The 18,775-nt window shown below is 44.5% G+C and overlaps 1 protein-coding gene across 3 annotated transcripts in view; it reads right to left on the bottom strand.

Moving 5' to 3' along the window:
• Positions 1-18,775, bottom strand: part of agbl4 (AGBL carboxypeptidase 4) — a 369,255-nt gene that overhangs the window by 186,152 nt on the left and 164,328 nt on the right. For all 3 annotated transcript variants that reach the window (XM_041839343.2, XM_041839344.2, XM_041839345.2), the window contains exon 5: positions 994-1,210. In XM_041839343.2, coding sequence (XP_041695277.2) covers positions 994-1,210 — 217 coding nt within the window. The remainder of the gene's footprint in view (positions 1-993; positions 1,211-18,775) is intronic.

Raw genomic sequence — 18,775 nt, 5'->3', positions numbered from 1 at the left:
TCCCTCATCCCTCTCTCATTGCAGGTCGTAATGAGAGTGCTGGGCCGGGCTGTCAGAGATCCAGGACCGCAGGACATTAAAAGACAAATAAGGCCATAAAATGCCTCTATGACTATGCATACTAAACTAATGCTTAGTCTGAGTGCCAACTTACTCCGTTTTATGTCTGAACTTCTTGTATTCATCACAAAGTGCTGATGCGGCTAAAAAGCAGAACTAATACTGCACACTTTGGAGCCCTCATTTTGTACTTGAACGTGTCATAGGACAGTGGAAAGCATAGAAATAGAATTTAATGGAATTCTAATTATATGATGGGAACTATGGAAGGAATATGCCGATACCTGTTCTTGTCTTGGTTGCCAATTCTGGGCTCCTATTGGTTGAGATATCACTTTCTGAAATTATTCTTCACCAACATCATCTGCCCATTCAAACCATGTTTCATAAATATTTGACTCATTTTTTTATTTGCACCACATTCCTTATCAATAAATGCACTTTCATCGCTGCCCCTTGCAGCTAGCTCTCCTTAAATTTTTTTAAAATAATAACAATAATAATCTCTCAAGCATTTCTAATGAGTTTTTCTCCTACTATTGTTTGATAAGAGCAGACAGTACTGCAGGCAGTGTGAACGATCCAGTACCTGTTCCTGTGAGAGGAGAGAGCGCTCCTGATTACGAGCAGCAGTGTTATCCCTCAGAGGGAAACCAGCGTGCAGCGCTGCACAGGCACAACACAGATAGGAGACCCTGTAATGGCTCCACCAGCCTTCACACCACACCACCTAGCACAGTCAAGGACCCCTCCTGTCCTCTCTCTGGCTACAATCACACAGAGTTGAACAGTCATACAGATAACATGAAAATGTGAAGCAGAGGACTGGTGGATAGACCTGGGCTGTGGGCTCTCTGGTAGTCTGTTGAAAACTGTTTAATGAGGGAGAGAGGACACGTATTCGAACGCACACACACACACACACACACTCACCACACTGAGCCCCAGCTGCTCCCTCTGCAGGTAGTCCAGGTTCCTGCGCTCCAAGCTGTCCAGGTAGTGCTGCAGTCTGGTATAGGTGTAGGGGTAGCAGTAGGCAAACTGGTACACATCATCCTCTCGGTCAAAGCAGAAGGCAAAAGACATCACGTAGTTCCTCCGATGGTCAGGGCAGCGGTAGTAGTACACATTCTTAGTCGGGAGTCTTTGCCTGCAAGGACAGGCGAACATTTCAAGGATTTAGAGAGAATTCATCTCTTATATACAATACATACTGTATACATATTAGATCATTCCCTCAGAACCTTTCACCAGACTCTATCAGGTTGATAACCGATTATAATGGGACAACTGCTTGCAGCGTTTTGTCTATAAGGTCATTGGTATCAATGTGAGAGCATGGACCACTAGTGAAAGTGTCTAGTCTTACTATCATCCGGTCTGTTGTGGTTATGCCAAGGGCTACAAGGAGAGTGAACCAGGGGCCTTAAGTAGCGATCAATCAGAAATGTGACACTACTGCATCCCCTACAGCCTCTCAGTTTACTGCTCTGCTCTGCTCTCTCTATTCTCCTGGCTGCCTCTGCATCTCTCTTGTTCACTGGGCATCATCTCCCTGAGTTGCATCCCAAACTAACTGTATTAAGCAGTAAATAAAGAAGGACAATGGTAGACAATGGATATTTCATACAGGCTAACAATTGATGGTACAGCCCAGCTGAATGAGTGTCAACGCAGCTGATAACTGCATATAAAGCCTGTGCACATGCAAATAAAAAAGCTGACAGAAAGGATATGTGAGAGAAAAGGTGGGGTGGGGGGGGAGTGAATAACGATCCACAACAAATGCTGGCAAAGAGGAGTAGAAGAGAGTGAATCTTCTGAGAGGGGAAAAAGCAATAATGGACAGGCATTGAGCTGAGGCCACAGAGAGGATGATGGGAGGGGGAGGGAGAGAGAGAGTGAGAGAGTAAGAGAGTGAGGAGGAGGGAGACAGAGAGGGAGTTAGGGAGGAGGAGGAAACAGAAGATAAGAAGAGGATGAGAAGGAGGAGGCAGATCAGAGGCTGTGATGGCAGGCTGCCGGCGTCTCTCCTGTAGGACCAGGATCAGATGGAGATGCTATCTGTGTCTGATAGCAGCCTGCCGTCCTGAGCGGCCTATCTGATAAGCAGAGGGCAGCAGGCAGCCTGTCTCAAATGAACCTGGGACTCACTGACCCCCCTCTCAATAAGCCCCATACTCTATCGCCTCTCAACTAGGGATGGGCAGAGGGGAAATAGGCTGTTGGTTTTTATGCTGACACACGTACACACACACACACACACGCACACACGTACACACACACACACACACAAACATACAAACATACACACAAACACTCAGAGAAATCGCTGCTGCCGCTACAAAGTGAAACACAAAATTAAAAATCAAACCAAATTAGCCGAGCTTTATAAGGCAAAGTGAGGAAAGGGGGTAAAGGCCAAGCTGATTATTCCCCTGGTAGAGGAGAAAGTGTTCCTATATCTGTGGAAGTGTGCCTGTCTCAGCAGAATACTAATGCAGCCACCCCGCCCTCCCTCATGCCTGGCTGAAGGGAAGGAGAGAGAAAGAGGGGAGAGAGGTAGAGAGAGGGGAGTGAGAGGAGAGAGGGCAGTGAGCAGTGCCGGCTTGCCCCCTCCAGAGAAGGCTCTTATCCAGTGTCTGCATAGCCCCAAGGCTGGCTGCCTGGGCCGGTGCCTCTCCCACATCACTGCACTGCATCCTACAGGGCATTAGGGGGCTGACGAGCTAGTCGACAATGCTACTGGGCACAGGCCCAAAGACATACACCACACATTTGTATGTATACATGTGCTCAACAAGCGACAAGAAGAGGAGAAGGAAAGGGCGAAGGAAGCAATAATTAAAAACTTTTCTTTGAAGAATTTCTACATTTTCACTAACTTGAATCTGTTTGTGTAATTATTATACTCAGTGTGATATTTTGGCCTCCTGGAATTACCTTTAATTTAAATGAAGTATATTACCTTTTATTTAAATCAAAGGATTTTATTAAAATCAAACATATTGGTGGAATATGGGATGAAAAATGTGTATTGGTGAAATGTTTATCCTGTTCATGTGAATTACACACACACACACGCACAAACACACGCACGCACACATGAACGCGCACACAAACACAGCACAATGATAGTTTGTGTCAGGAGGTCCCAGGTGTTTTGCCTCCTCCATTGCTTGTCCAGAGCTGAGTTCAGGACCCTACGGCTGTTCCCTGCACACCCAGGAGACTTGGCAGGCTGAGAACAGGGGGCCGTATTACCCTGTCACACCCCACCCCGGATTAATGAAATAAGATGACACTTAATTCATTTATTTATTCATCTATCTGTTTGGCATTATCCAGCCGTGCAGCTCTCCTCTGTACCATTTGACCTTGTTGGCTACTGAGCGAGTCTTCGATATTGATTGTAATTACACGACAGGAATTTACTGCTGGCCATCGCAGGACTGCTTTACTGTTATGGGCCAAAGAAAATAGCTTTGTGTCTTCCTCTGGAGAGCAGCGATGCAGAGGCTGCTGTCCCCCTGGTTTATATCTCTGCAATGTCTGCTCCTGAATGGCTGCTGGCAATTCGTTTTATCTAAATAATGCTGCCCCATGCCTCTCGTACTTCAGGATGCGCTACAGTGCCCCCATTCCCAAACAGATTTATCACTGCATGTGGCAAAAAAAAAAAAAAGCCGCCCTCGATGATAATGTGCACACACGTGGTTTCACAATTCAGCTACCCCAGCAAACACACGCTCACACACACACGCGTCACAAACACATTCTACACCACAGAAAGTTCCATCCTAAAGCTCAAGGTCAGGTCATCAACTGAACGAGGGCTGTGAGATGTGTTAACACAACTTCTATACAAGAGCAGGCATAAACAAAGATAAGAAAAACTCAACTCTGCTTGAACTGTCTTATGTGATAACAAGGCTTCTCCAGCAGAATCCGGGTCAACACCAAAGAGAGCAGAGCACTGGCAGCTAAAAGCAAGCCTTTACTGAGGTGTCACTCTTCTTCCCTCTGTTTTTCAACTTCTCAGCTGTTAGCAGATACAAGAAGGGCTTTGATTTTGATGTTGATCTGTTTCCCTCAGAAGTCTCAGAGATGAGGGATAAAATTGGTAGCTTTCATACTAGGGACATCTTGTCTACATTCTCAAATCAATCAAGCGTAGAGGTCACTGCAGTCACGCTTCTCGCTTTTCTCTCTGCTCCCTCTCAGAGCTGAGTCTGTCAAGCGCTCAATGTTGGGAATGGTTTAAAATATGTGCCACAAGTGACACAGTTCTACACCATCTCAATTCGTGACAAATTGAAGCTGTGTTCCTAAAAGAAAAATGTTTACATTTGGATGATATTTTTCACAATGATACTATACTATAATAATATACTACCAGCCGCATTTGAAGAGCCAATCTCTCTACCTATGCTGCCAGATGTTGAACAATTTCACTTTTGTTGAAACATGGCACAGCCTCCTTCTTTGGCATACTAATCCAAGCGGAAAATAGCTTTAGAATGATCTGAAAACAGTCAAGTATGCCTCCTACTCACACATGTGATGTATCCAATGGCACTGTTACGGTATCCAATGGCACTGTTACTAAGCAACCTCTCTTGCTTTGACATTCTGTTGGCTGTATGTGATCACTGATGGTATACTGGAGTACTGTGTATAGTGATTGCCACTGCAAGTCACTGAATGTCCTGGAAAGCATCAGCAATGGGCCCCGTGTAGCTCAGTTGGTAGAGCATGGCGCTTGCAACGCCAGGGTTGTGGGTTCGATTCCCACGGGGGGCCAGTATGAAAAAATAAATAAAAAATGTATGCACTCACTAACTATAAGTCGCTCTGGATAAGAGCGTCTGCTAAATGACTAAAATGTAAATCAGTGTGTGGGTTTAAAACAATGTACAGTAGTCATGGGTTGTTTGTAGGCTCCGGGCTTTCCTTTGGAAAGGCATCTCAAAGCCCACTTTCTGTAGAGACAATAAGCAGTTTACAGAGACATCTGAGCCTGAACAGGGACCCTCTAAAGCTGTGTGGTTTAAACAAGCCGCTGGAACATTTTCTAAGGTATTAACATCAAAACCATTAAGAGATTTAATTTGCTGTCTTTTTCCACAGCACTTTGGGGAAAGACAGAAGTGAAAAAAGCCATGACACGTGAGACGTGACGTCTATGTCAGAAGTGTTCTCTTCTCACCATTCAACCCTCATGATTTGATTGCTCTATTCACTCTAAGTAAATTAGTTTATTTGTCTCCCCAACGTTATGCTGTCTGATATCGGCGTTTAAAATATAAGTTTCTATTGAGACTTCAATAAATTACTAACCCTTGGGTGAATTAGATTATCAAACAGGCTAACAATCAATACCAGATCACATTCATAGTGCTTTACTTGAGTTAATAGTATGCAGCAGCAGATACAGTATTTCTACCAGAGTTAAACCAAATAGTCCTAAATCCCGCCTAAAAGCACTGAATATGTGTAAGTGCAAAAAACGGCTGGGCTCAGTACTTTGTTCTATTGCAGGAGCATGCGGGTGAAGCCTCAACGCCACTCATAAATGCTATGGGGACATAGCCATTTTAGAGCTAAGTGCCTGGCGAACAGCAGCACACACACAGCCTCCCAGACCTTCAATCATTGGGTCATTAGACCTGAAATCATCAACTCAAAGCCCCAGAGTAATTGGAGGAAATGCTCTGGGGTTGTATATTCCAATCTAGTAATTTTACGACTACTGCTTGCATGCAGAAATTGAAACTAGGAGGAACTTGAGCCAGGTCCAAGACACTAAGGTGATGATATTCACTGATAGCAGTTTCTTACATCGATAAAAAAATAAAATTAAAATTCTTTATCTCTATTTGGACTGGTGATTAAATGTGAAATCATAGACTGTTACAGAGTGGATTTTCAGAGCATTATATTAGAGGAGGTAATGGATGAAAGGGAATAAAAATGAGAGCTATTGTTTCAGAGAGGAGTAAGAAGAAAGTGGATTATATAGGTATCAGGTCACATGAGAACATGTAAGGTCGCTGCACATTACCATTGTGCTTCTTCTGTTTATCACACAAACAAGGCGTCACTCAGCTCACTTTTATTAATGTTTTAAGAGCGTCGCAAATTCTCTCGACTGAATCACTCAGAACACACACACTGGGTACTTAAGTATTCAGCTAGAGGCATCGACTCAACTTCAGGGTTCGTTTTATGGCGTCATTAAATATATCAAAATAAGTAATCAAAATACATCCCATTAGCATTACTCCAGTGGGCTCAGGGGTGATACATTGCAGTACTGCTGACAGTTCTTTGAAATGCAGTGGAAGATTTATTCCAGTCTGGTTTGGCTGGGTAGTGGTGGTATGGAGGGAGCCAGGCTGGCAGCACTGTAAAGTGGGTTCATACAGTAGGGTCAGTGGTGAAGCAGAGAGGCTTGTGATGGCGGAGGATAGTCCTTCTACAACCCCTCTTCTGGTGAGTGGGCCGCATTATCCAGGATCAGGCCATTACTCTGTAGTGCGGAAATATTCCACTCACATCCGTATGTAAACAGTGGCTCTCATTCATTCACATCTCACTCATGCATAGCAGGTCTAACAGACAGACAGACAAACAGACAGACAGACAGACAGACAGACAGACAGACAGACATCTCCACGGGTGTTATGTGGATGTCGATGTGATGTAGGGCCAGAGGCTTGCAATCGCATTCAGAGACAAAACCAGGGCAAACATGTCTTAAATGAAGTCTTGAGAATCATGTCATGTCCGATCAGGCAACCTTGGACTGTGCTCAGTATCATCCTGGAGAGGAGTGCAGCTGTGCCAGTACCCTGATTGACCAGCAGATGGCCACATCTCTAGGTTGTGTTCAGTAGCGGCATGACCTTCCCATCTCTGCTACAGACAGTCCCAGGTCCACTCCCCTGTCTGTGGATCTCTCTAAAATACTGTGGTCAATACCATAGCACTAAAGTTCATCCAAAACCAGTGAACCTATCTGAAAGTTTGAATATAAACTTGGTGTGGCTATTTCTCAATGGGGTTTATTAATATGATGAACAGTGGACTATGTGCCAGATAGGGCAGAGGGTTGACTGTACACCACTGTACCTCCCATCCCCCAGCCCCCGCCCATGGCTCCATGCTGGTGCAGCTACAGGCCCCACTGTGCTGGGGGGTGATGGGGCAATTAGCTGAGAGCAGATGATCACCCTGCCATCGCCAGCGTGGCGCCGCCACCCCCCTCTGGGGCACGAGGGCAGGTGGCATTAGTCTGGGAGGGGGGCACTAACACGCCACAACCATGATGTCAGCGTTGTACCCTGGTGTGTGTGTGTGTGTGTTGATAAATGTGTAAAAGTGTATGAGGGGTTAGGATAACAGGAACAAACACCAGCTCCCCATGCGCCTACAACATGCAGCACTAGACCCACCCCACATTAGAGTTCAGTCTCAGGTCCCAGGGGAGCCACAACGCCACAGAGTGGTCTGGATCACAGCTGACACCAACACACCCATCATACTAGGACTACAGCTAATGTGAATATGCTAACCATGGAGTAAAGCAAATGTCATAATGACTCATAATAGAAAAAGCTGTTAGAGATGTACTCACTTCTGTAAACAACAGAAATAACTGCTGGCCTTGCCCAGCCGCAAACAACAGAGAAATCACACATTCTATTAGACACACTGATAAATCAGCTAAAGGTGTTGTAAACAAAAACAGTGTCTATGAGATAAAGCATTGGGAGAGAGAGAGAGAGAGAGAGAGAGAGAGAGAGAGAGAAAAGAGAGAGCGAGAGAGAGAGAGAGAGAGAGAGAGCGAGAGCAGGTGGAGTGGTTGTGAGATCTCTCTCTCCTCTCCTCTCCCATGGGAGATGGGGGTGTGTCTGCTGTCTGCATCAGCTCTCTGGGTAGAGTGGACCCATGGAGACAGCCTGGCGCCAGACTGCCTGGCTAACAACACTGCACCCAGACACACTCACTCACACACGCACACACACATAGGCACACAACCAACGCAAAAAACAACAACAAAAATACACACACATTGCCTAGATCCGAGACAGAGCAGTCTGCTCCTGACAACTGTACGGCATTCATTCTCCATAGAAGGTGAACAATGGCTCTCTCTGTTAATTACAGGAAGGCAGACATGTAGCTTCATGTAGCCCAGTGCAGTGTGCTGGAGAAATGCTGTTGAGATGGAGTAGAGATGGGGGAGTGACAGGGCTTTTTGAGGGCTAATGCAGATGCAGCTCCAGATTCAATTAGTCTACTCTCTGATAGCATGATCTTCCCAGACAGACAATCTCCTCTCTCACTCCTTTGTTGTCTGTGCACTGAATAGTAAGGCTTACCTCAGGTATTTACATAAACATTCATATTGGGATAGGACTGGAGTCTAATGTGAAATGTGTAATGATTTCTGTAGAGTAAACCATATACAGAAAATCCACCCACAGGTTCCTGAAATATGTAAGTTGTGTTGGAAATGTGTTCATCAAAGGAGACATGTTTTCTGCAAACAATGTCATTTCTGAAAATGAAATTCCAATGTTGAAAGTATTCCCAGCTCAGCTCTCTCTGTAAAACATATTTGTTGCTTTCCCTCAGTCATAAAGTAGGTCTCGAAATGCACATCCACATACTCATTAAATAGAGGATGACAACAATGATCTCAGCCGTATCATAACCATGTTATTGAGTCTGTGTAAGTATGACTCATCAGATAGAGGTTAGGCTGATGAGATCATCCACTCTCTTGATGGCAACATGACAAACCATGAGGTCACAATGAGGTCATCAGAATAATGTCATACACTCAGAGTGATGTCATACTGTACACGAGAAATGAAGAGCAAGAACCAGTAATTACACTGGTTAGGAGAATGACCTCACACATACACAAGGACATTAGGACAAAGGATAGCTACAATCCTTATGAGATTCAAAACAATAACATAATATTGGATAGGATCTGCACTTCAAATTTAGGATACTGCCTCAACAAAACCTTAAAGTATCATTTGACCACAACCGGCATTCAAATCATTATTGTGATTCTACTACAAAAATGCAACATTTTCAACTTTGTTGTTTAAAAAGAAGGCAATTTTACACAACAACCAAATCCAGCAGGCTCTTCGCCTACTCTAAATGGAAATCAGTGGTGTGCCTGTTAGGTCATGGCAGGTGAGTCTCTATCTCTCTCTCCCCACTCCCACCCAGATCTGTAAACCATCTGTCCCCTGAGGGTGTCCCTGCCTGCCTGGCACAGCCTTCCTGACCACATCCCCCCTGGCACCGGTGGCAGCTGTGGTGTTTGGGCTCTCTCCGCTCGCTGCCTGCAGGCAGACTGGTGGCTCCAGGTGCCAGGGGGGTAACTGGGCGCTCGGGCTCCCAGACAGCAGATGCTGCCAATTAACTTCCACGCCACAGGCTGGTAGAGGGGCTGGGGGAGCGGGAGCAGAAGCGGGCACAGCACTTATTGAGGTTGACTGGAGTCAGCTAGCGAATCACAGGCAGTGAACACAGCGCTACTATCCCCTTACTGTCTCTGTGCCCTGTCCCGGGGCACCACATGTCACATCAGAGCCTCTGAGAGGCACAGCTCAATTACGGTAGGTGAAGAAACAATACATTACCCTTCACACTCCACCGCCATCATTCACAGTCAAATCACTCCAGCATCCACTTTTGTTTATTTGCATTTGCTTCATTTCCCAGTTATGTTGAATTTAATTTTGAGCCGAATGTACTTTTATCACAGCTGGGTTGGCAATCTCAGTCTTTGATTGAACCCGGCGAATTGTAGCGGAGTCAGAATAACAAAAGGCAACCTTGTGGGATGAAAAAAGGCCAGCTAGACCGTAGCCTCTCTAAGAGATGGTAGGAGTATACTGTAGGTGTATATTAAAATAGGGATGGATGACATGACATGGAGAGCTCATCAACTGGGGAAGTGAGACAGAACAGAACGGCCTCCAACAAGCGTGATTGTGATGAGTGGAGAGGCATGAAGGACTGTATTTCACAGGTAGGCCAGGGAGCGCTCAGCCTCTCTGATGTGCTGTGTTGGTGTGGGTGTGAGTGACAGCCCTGCTCAGCCACAGGACAGCAGTGTGAAAACAGGGCCTGACCCCTGGACCCCAGCCCGCCCCGCCCTCTCTTTCTCTCTCTCTCTCTCTCCCTCACACACACTCAGCACAGAGGGGATGTGACAGCCATAACATTGGGCAGGAAAGGGGATGAACCCCGCTCTCTGAAGAGAAGGGGCTTTTCGACTTATTGTTGGGGATTGTCTTGCTCTTTCTGTCTTTCTTTCTTTCTTTCACACACACAAACACACACACACACACACACACACACACACACACACACACACACACACACACACACAAGTTACATGGAAACAAATACACACACGTTTTCTGGTCAGACACCAAGCAGGGATGAGTTGACAGTGGCTGAGTAACATGCATTGTTTGCTTGCTTTCTCTGGCTAAGTTGACAGGCCATTGCAGTGATTACCTTGGACACTGGAAATTACAGCTATGGAGAGATTCTGGCTGCCGAAGCCCTTAAAGCCTCAAACAACATTTCTATAGTCGTGTCAACAAAAATACAAACCTCTGTATGCCTAATGTAACAGAAAAACAAACAAAAGAAACATAGAACTGTAATCTTACACTGATGTTCCATAACCTCATCCATCACATCTGACTTCCATCATCACTCCCATAAAACAACACACTAACATATACCTGAGAGTAAAAGCTAACCATTTACATTTTACATTTTAGTCATTTAGCAGACGCTCTTATCCAGAGCGACTTATAGTTAGTGAGTGCATACATTTTTCACACTGGCCCCCCGTGGGAAACGAACCCACAACCCTGGCGTTGCAAGCGCCATGCTCTACCAACTGAGCTACAGGAGGGCCCAGCCATACACATCACACTGTCCCAGGTCACCAACTCATCAACTACATGATTATACAGCGTTGCCTTGCACTAAGCAGCACTGTATTTATTCCCTTCTATAAAGCAGTGGCTATTTACTTGATGCTTGCTGCTCTTTAATATCCCCCATGGGAGATAGAATAGCAAGTCTTGGGGCCACTTTGTCACCAGAGTCTCATCCGCCATGCACAGAGTGACAGATGACTTGTCGCAGGGCTGTCACTCACACCCACACCAACACAAGGATAGCAATACAAAACTGTGTGTGTGCGTGTGTGTGTATGCTCGTACTGTATGTGGGCCCAGCAGTACCTTTCCATGTAGTACTCAGTAGGTAGGCAGATGGCTTTTTCTCCTTCTATCGAGTGTCTCATAAACACAAACATATATACACTCATAACACAGGAACACTTTAAGACCACAAACCTCTAACATGGTGATACATGGTAACAGGAATATTCACGTTATACACCTTATACACTCAGCACCTTACGGCTTTGTTTCCATTGGCATGAAGAATGGCACGGTGTTCGATTGATGGTTTACATTCCATGTCATTTAAGATCATTAGAACATTTCACCTCATCATAATAAGACATGGGAAGACTCCCATCTCAGTCCTGTCAGACTCCCCCCAACCACTCCTCTTTCTCATCCTCCACTCATCACTCACCATCACACACCATGGAGATGATGGGAGCTGCTGTTGGAAATCATTTGCTGGCCCCAATAAACTATCATCAAACCTTCTGCATACAAACAACCATTATCTCCCCCATTACTAACCATAGTTCAAAGGGTGGCCTTGAGAGAAGCAGAATCAATATGTAAGGCTTTCGTGATTTGTCTTAATTAAGAAACAGGGCTATGGGAAGAAAGAATCACAATGACCTTTTCCTCTGTGCAACCCCATTACTAAATATTCAAATTAGACCATAGCAATAGCATGATTACGCCTACTAAATCAGTGATGTCAAACACATTGTCTCATACAAGCAATATGTAAATGAGGAGACAACGAAAAAAGCACAACAAAAACCCTAGGCAATAGTACATTTTCCCATTATGCATGATGCCAATTTTCACTCTTCTGTTGAGTGCATACCCACAATTTTCACCCAATTGGTTCAACAACAGTCTCATATAATGAAAAGACAAATGGCATTTTACACCTTGGTGCTGTGAAATGTAGACAAAGATCCATCCCTTTCACAGCAGACTGTCATGCCGTCGCCCTGCACTGACTCAAATATCCCACAGCAGGAAATAAGCAGTTGGCCAGAGTAGAGATAAAGAGTGATGCCTAACAGCGTCCTGGAAGGCATCGCCGTCCTCAACACATGCACGTTCTCCTCCTCCCGACAGTTTTACTCCTTGTCACCCATCTTTCATTTCCTCTCCAGAACAAAAGAACAGGACCTCCACTATGAATAATGGAAGAGCCACATCAATGTTCCATGAAGCAACAGGGTTATTATTTTGAAGGTGGGAGAGGATTAATGAAAATATAACGTATTTATTTTTCTGGCGGAGGTGGAGTGGGATTTAGTGAGCTAGCAGCGAGCTGGACTGCAGATGACTGTTGCCATGATAGCATCCCTCTTGCCCACACTGTAATACGGCAGAAATGTCTTTAACACACTGCTAAACTGTAATGGGCCGGCCTGTGGTTAATAAAAACAACACAGAGGTCAAGGCTAGAGGGGATTTCACTAAATACAAATGCATCAAAAAGACGGCTTATTAAAAAAGCATTGGAGCAAAATGAAATAATATCAAGATGATATTTCCAAGGATTAGATTCCTCCTTTAATCAACATTTGTTATAGTTGCGGTGTCCTTTGGGGCATAAAGGGTTAACCCCACTCGGAGCAGACCAGGCAGAGATAGTGTGTGGCTAGGGGGACGGGCCACGTATGGCCAAATCATAGCAAATCACACTCACTCACATCTGCCTTACGATACGCCCCCTCGGTGAAATCACTAGGCTTATGTTCAGAGCAAGCTGAGAGCAATCGGCCAGTACAGCAGGTGCCCCAGTCAACCCCACTCAGAATTACACAGAGAGAGGCAATAGCCTGCACCTGAGCTGGAAGAACGGACAATAGGCCCAGCTGAGACCAGGCCAGGATGAATTAGTAGTCCAGTAGCACCAGCCCAGTGATTATCGCCCAACATTCTCCTGCTTGTACTCCCACTGTGAAATTGCAGGTGTTTCAACAGTCATTTTTCATTGTCTGCTTATGACGTTTCACATGTGCTCAGTGACTTTAATTTAACCCCCCACAACACACACACACACACACACACACACATTTACACAAACACACACACAAATGCAGACAAACACACAAATGTCATTTAGGCAGTCCTCACCCATATTCATTACAGCTGGTACCTTGGAGAGATAGCTACTTTCCTGCTGCTGCAATAGCTGCTTACAGTGTTTGGCTCCAGCCAAAGTACCTACTACCTAATTAAGGAATACAGTATGGTCCAAATATATGTGCGTTTCAGTCCTCAAACTTGTTGTACTAGTGTGGGTTCCCTGGAGTCCTGCTGGTCTATTACTAATCTTCCTACTGTGTTTGTCAGGACTCTTCCTTCCCCTCTCTCTCCCTCTCGCTCTCTCTGCTCCCCCTAGCCCTGTGCTGTGCAGTGGTGTGGAGATTGATGCACGCCAACGCTGCTGTGTGATTGAAACACCTCTCCCCATAAAGCTGTCAGAGGGCTGATGGAGCCGCGGGCCGTTTTATGCATTACACCTGTCGCCCTTCTTCTTCATACTGACACACAATGAAATAGGAAAATCTGGATATTTGTTTCCTCGGCCTTGAGACCATGCTGTTGAATCATGGAGTGCCACCGGGTGTCTGTTAGCAACCCCAGGCACCCCTGGTGCCGGTGAAGTCAGACGTGCTCTGGGTCCGCAGCATCTAGCCTCTACAGAGACACACACACACAGCCCCTCAGGCCCTTGAGAGACTACTGGCCTCTCCACTGGTACCACATGACAAACACAACAACATCTGACTCTGACAAATGTAGGCTTGACTATAGGGAATTACTACCTGGACTGGACCAGTAAAAGTGGAGAGTGTACTTGTGTTCTGCTCCCACAGATCACACCGGCCTCTTCTCCCTAGTCGTATAGCTTTGCCAGAAGATGGCGTGCTACAGCTCGGACTCCCCAGTTCCCCACTAACTGCCACTGGCCCTGGACCTGCCTTCTACAGCCAGAAGAAGCCTCCCCTCCTCTAGGCTCAGCTCCATTTGATTTCACATTTGAAGTGACCTTTGTAATATATCTCTAGGTGCTCATCTGATGATTTATGTAACCAAACAAAAAGCAGTGCTGGCAATGTTAACCAGAGGATTTATTCCTCCCTGATCTGGAGCCAGTGATTCTGCAGCCTTGATGGAGTGGAGTCTAAAAATGGCAAGATAGGGACACAGAATGATAATGAGACTTAAGAGGGCTACAGGGAGTATGAAATCACCTGTTCTAAAAACAGGATGATGAAGTAATAACAATAAAAAAAGATAAGATATAGTTCAAGCTTAGATACAAACACCAACTGATTTATGAGACTAACTCTCAGGAAAAGTTGCTAAAGAGATTTTGTGAGAAAATATATCCTCTAGTCTTCACCTGTTTCCTCCATTTTACTGGGAATGTCTGCTATTTTACACAGCAGGAATTTACTGTGTGAATTTCATGAAGATAGTGTGGTTATACAAGATGTTACCTATTCTTGTGGCCAATGTTTTCTTTACATAAGTAACTAAAACATGTCACTCTCAATCCTGCTCTACGTTCACTGTTTAACAAACAACCACTACAAAAATCCACTACAAGATCAAAATGTTGCTTCTCTTCTGGTCATTAATAAAACAATTACCAGCTCTAGCATATTGCTAAGCGCAAAAGCACAACCAGTTAGAGAAAACCCACTAGTTCACAGAAGACTGTAGAACAAGTTGATTACACAGAGGTCTAGAAGCCCCCCCCCTTCATTTAATTGAGTTCAAACAACATGTTCAGAAAGAACACATAACCCCTGCATCCCTGTGAGATAGAAGATGGAATGTGGTTCCAATTTCTTCAAACAAACTCAGCATATTTAGCCTCTGATGGTTCCTCCCTCTAAACCCACCTAACAAGACAAAGTCACATCTGTGATATGATTCATATTGATTGTAAGAAATGTATTAGAAAGCCATTCATCCTTGGATTGATCTCCCTGGTTGTCTGTTTGGGATAGACTATATTGATAGTGTGCAGAGTGGATGACTCATTAAATGTCTGGATTACTCTTTGAATGATGTGAGATTTAGGTATTACACGACTACAAATGTAAAGGACACAAATCCTTCCCATGAGACCAGATAGTCGTAGAGCCCACAGAAAGTGGGCTTCCATTCAACTGCCTGTAACACTGGCATACAAAAATAGCTCAGAGTCAAACAAAATATGACCCTCTATGGCTCCCGTGTTGAAACCAGGCAAGACAAATTACATTCATTCCTGGACGACACATTTAATCAAAGAGTGTGATAATTAATACTACACTCCATTGCCCAAACAGATATCTTTGTCAAGGTGCTTGTTGTTAAACAAATCCTTCTCATGTTCTCAAAGACACGATAACATGCCATCTTAATTGCCTCCATCCCAAAGACTGTGTGAGCATTGGGCACCGACTCACCCTAACCCCACAGGTAGAATAATGAGCCAGATATTTCACCGGATGTATAAATCTGAAGCATCCTGTTGGCTTTTCCACTCACCACCAAATATGGTGATGAGAAGAAGCCCAGTGGCTGGCAGTGGGAGAAGATGGAGTGAGATTGATTTTGGCTGACATTCTGCTAATTGTCTAATCGATGAAACATTTGATCTCAATACAGTTTTCTGTTCCCAAAACTAGAATCAGTTACGAACAGAGTGGACTAAGTTTTGAAGACTTTACCCTTTCCTAAAGTTTCTAAAATGTGCGTTGTTTAGAACGAGTGCAAGGGCAAATTGAGTTATTGCACACGCGTACTTCACAGAGTAGGCTTTCCATAACAGAAATATGCAAATACATGCTAGAACGCGCCAATAAGATCTCGCTAGCTCGTGCTTGGCTCTGCCCACCTCCTTGCTTGTTCTGCCCATTAATTTGCTCCCATTGGAAACGATAGACTTGGTCTATCTTGGGTTAGTTATAAAAAAAATCATTGCTAACCATCAAGTACAGCAGGTATTTTATCGTGCTTGTGCACCGCTAAGTTTAATAAACTGAACGACCTTGTGGGAATGCACAGGGGATAAATTACGTTCCCCTTCCCCACTGGCAGAAGCAACCACCACACAGGGGTCCTTATCTGGGCTCCACTTAATTACGTGCTTTAATTCTAACATTTTTAAAATGACCCCTCACCACGAAGAGACAAGCTGTTTTAATTAAACAAATGAATTTGGCGCTTATCGTACAGGATCAAAGCTCTCATTTGTCACAGTTATAGTTAAGGATGCTGATAATATTATCTAGAGACCTATACGAAATTCCACCACACAGAAAGAAAACCCATCTTATCTCCTATCGGTGTGATGATATATACACATTTCTGTGTGGCTGCAACATCTCATTAGATGCAGGAGACATGTCTACAAATGTATATCTTAATCTGATGAGGTAGCGCCACTCTCCTTATTACAGTGACAGAGGCCTTTTCATATGAGGGCCAAGGGAGGTACACTGCCAAATGCTGCAGGCTCATTACTCTGCTTTAAACAAATGAGCCGTGTGGTTCAGTTGGTAGAGCATGGCGCTTGCAACGCCAGGGTTGTGGATTCAATTCCCACAGGGAAAAAGTACGAAAATGTATGCAGTCACTACTATAAGTCGCTCTGGATAAGAGTGCCTGCTAAATGACTAAAATGTAAATATTGTTTACAATCCTTTTTATATAAAAAAACTGAGCTGATTGTGTAAGACTACTATGCAGGATCATTCAACTATATTGCATAGGAATCTCTGGGTATACAGAACCCTATTAGCTCTGCCTCAGTGAGTCACTACAGAAACATCAAAAAATAATACTCATGGAGAACATACAGAAGACACACGCTCATGGTGGTATTTCTAAATAAGGGTCATGGAATCAGGACAGGGCTACACAGTGATACAACAGCCATGCACACAAATGCAAATGTTACAAAGCTGCTTGCCCACAGAAAGCAATTGCGTTGGCTTTCCTATCTAAACAGATATGTTGTTTGCCTTCACACGAAGAGAAAACGAGAAAGTTGCACATGGGGATCTTGCCAAATAATATTTTCACACAATAATTTCCCTCCCCTCTGAAGGGGAGCTGAGAGGAGGAAGGCTGCAAGGCGATCTGAAAGTCATTTACACTTTCTAGCTAGTTTATATAACATATTTTGCACAATAGCTAACACAGAGGGTTCCTGCAAGCTGTCTGACCAAATTTAATGGGAAAAGTGTCCGAAAAGACATTATCCCAGCAGGAGGAGAGAGGCCTATTACAGATTACTGCTGGTTGCTAATGTAGCAGTGAAACAATGGGAGTAAGGTTAAAGTGATTGTAGAGTGGTAAAGTAGGACAGTCCAGTGAAGGAAATTGAAGATGGACTGATCTGTGCCCACCCAGTGTAATGCCTAAAATAAAATAAATAATCTACCTTTAATGGCCCACCCACTGATTTGAGCCTCACCCAAGAAAAGCAATTGATTACTACAACATACTAACCTCCAAACCAAGAGCAAATTGCAACCATCTTTTCTACTTAGCAGATCTAATTTACACTGGGTGATTCACTGGTGCTGATATTTGCTAGAATATTGTGTGTGCTGTTCATAGAGATTCTACAATTCACCATTAACCAATCAACTCTCATTAGTTCCTTGTATGAGACCCTCTTCTTCCAATGATGCTGTTACCTGTTTTTCAACATAAAGGCCTCCTGTGATTCCCAACTTTGTTCAAGTAAAGGGCTCAGTATCTGCCTGACAGCACACTTGAACTTTTTTTCTTTGTGATAAACTGCCTTGATGAGCTGGCAATCTCTGTCTCCCAGCTGCTCAGCTGGCTCCTAAAACTGGTGAGGTGCCACTGTGAGTGAAGACCCGCTCCCCTACCGACAACTGCCTCAGGGCAAAGCCACAGCCTCTCTCTCCGGAGTGACTACTGAAAATATCTCAGAGCAGTGCAGCCTGGTGACATGGCTGAGATATACACATCCAAAGCACTGACAGGTCCTGACAAATGAGAACCAGTTCAACTTCCCGTTCTCAGGCATTTGCCCAAATGACAGACCCTTTTCCAAAAGGCAAAGAGCTGTCAGGCACGTTTGTGGGGAAGTGGGTGCCCTTAGGCTATGACATCACACGTCCTTCAGGAGGTCCAGCGAGGGGGCTAGATGTTTTACCCCTCTAGAACATGCATCAGTGGGCCGGTGTCTGTATCATGTGCTGCCTACAGGAGGGAATCTATTCTATTCTGTTTGACCTCTGAGAGACCTGGCACATCAGAACACACAGAGAAGAGCACTGCCAACTGATCAGACACCATTCATATTTTACCAATGACAGGAGGGATATTTAATCCCATTTCCTTGATCATCATGTTGCTGTGTCTGTCTAATTTGATTATAACATATTTCCCTTTAATTATGCTGAATGGAAACTGCCCAAAAGTATTTTTTCTCCTAATTT

Source organism: Coregonus clupeaformis, chromosome 20 (assembly GCF_020615455.1).
Source record: "Coregonus clupeaformis isolate EN_2021a chromosome 20, ASM2061545v1, whole genome shotgun sequence".
In the NCBI taxonomy this organism is placed as follows: Eukaryota; Metazoa; Chordata; class Actinopteri; order Salmoniformes; family Salmonidae; genus Coregonus; species Coregonus clupeaformis.
The sequence above is the reverse complement of the archived record's forward strand: the minus strand, read 5'-3'. Positions and strand labels throughout refer to the sequence as shown.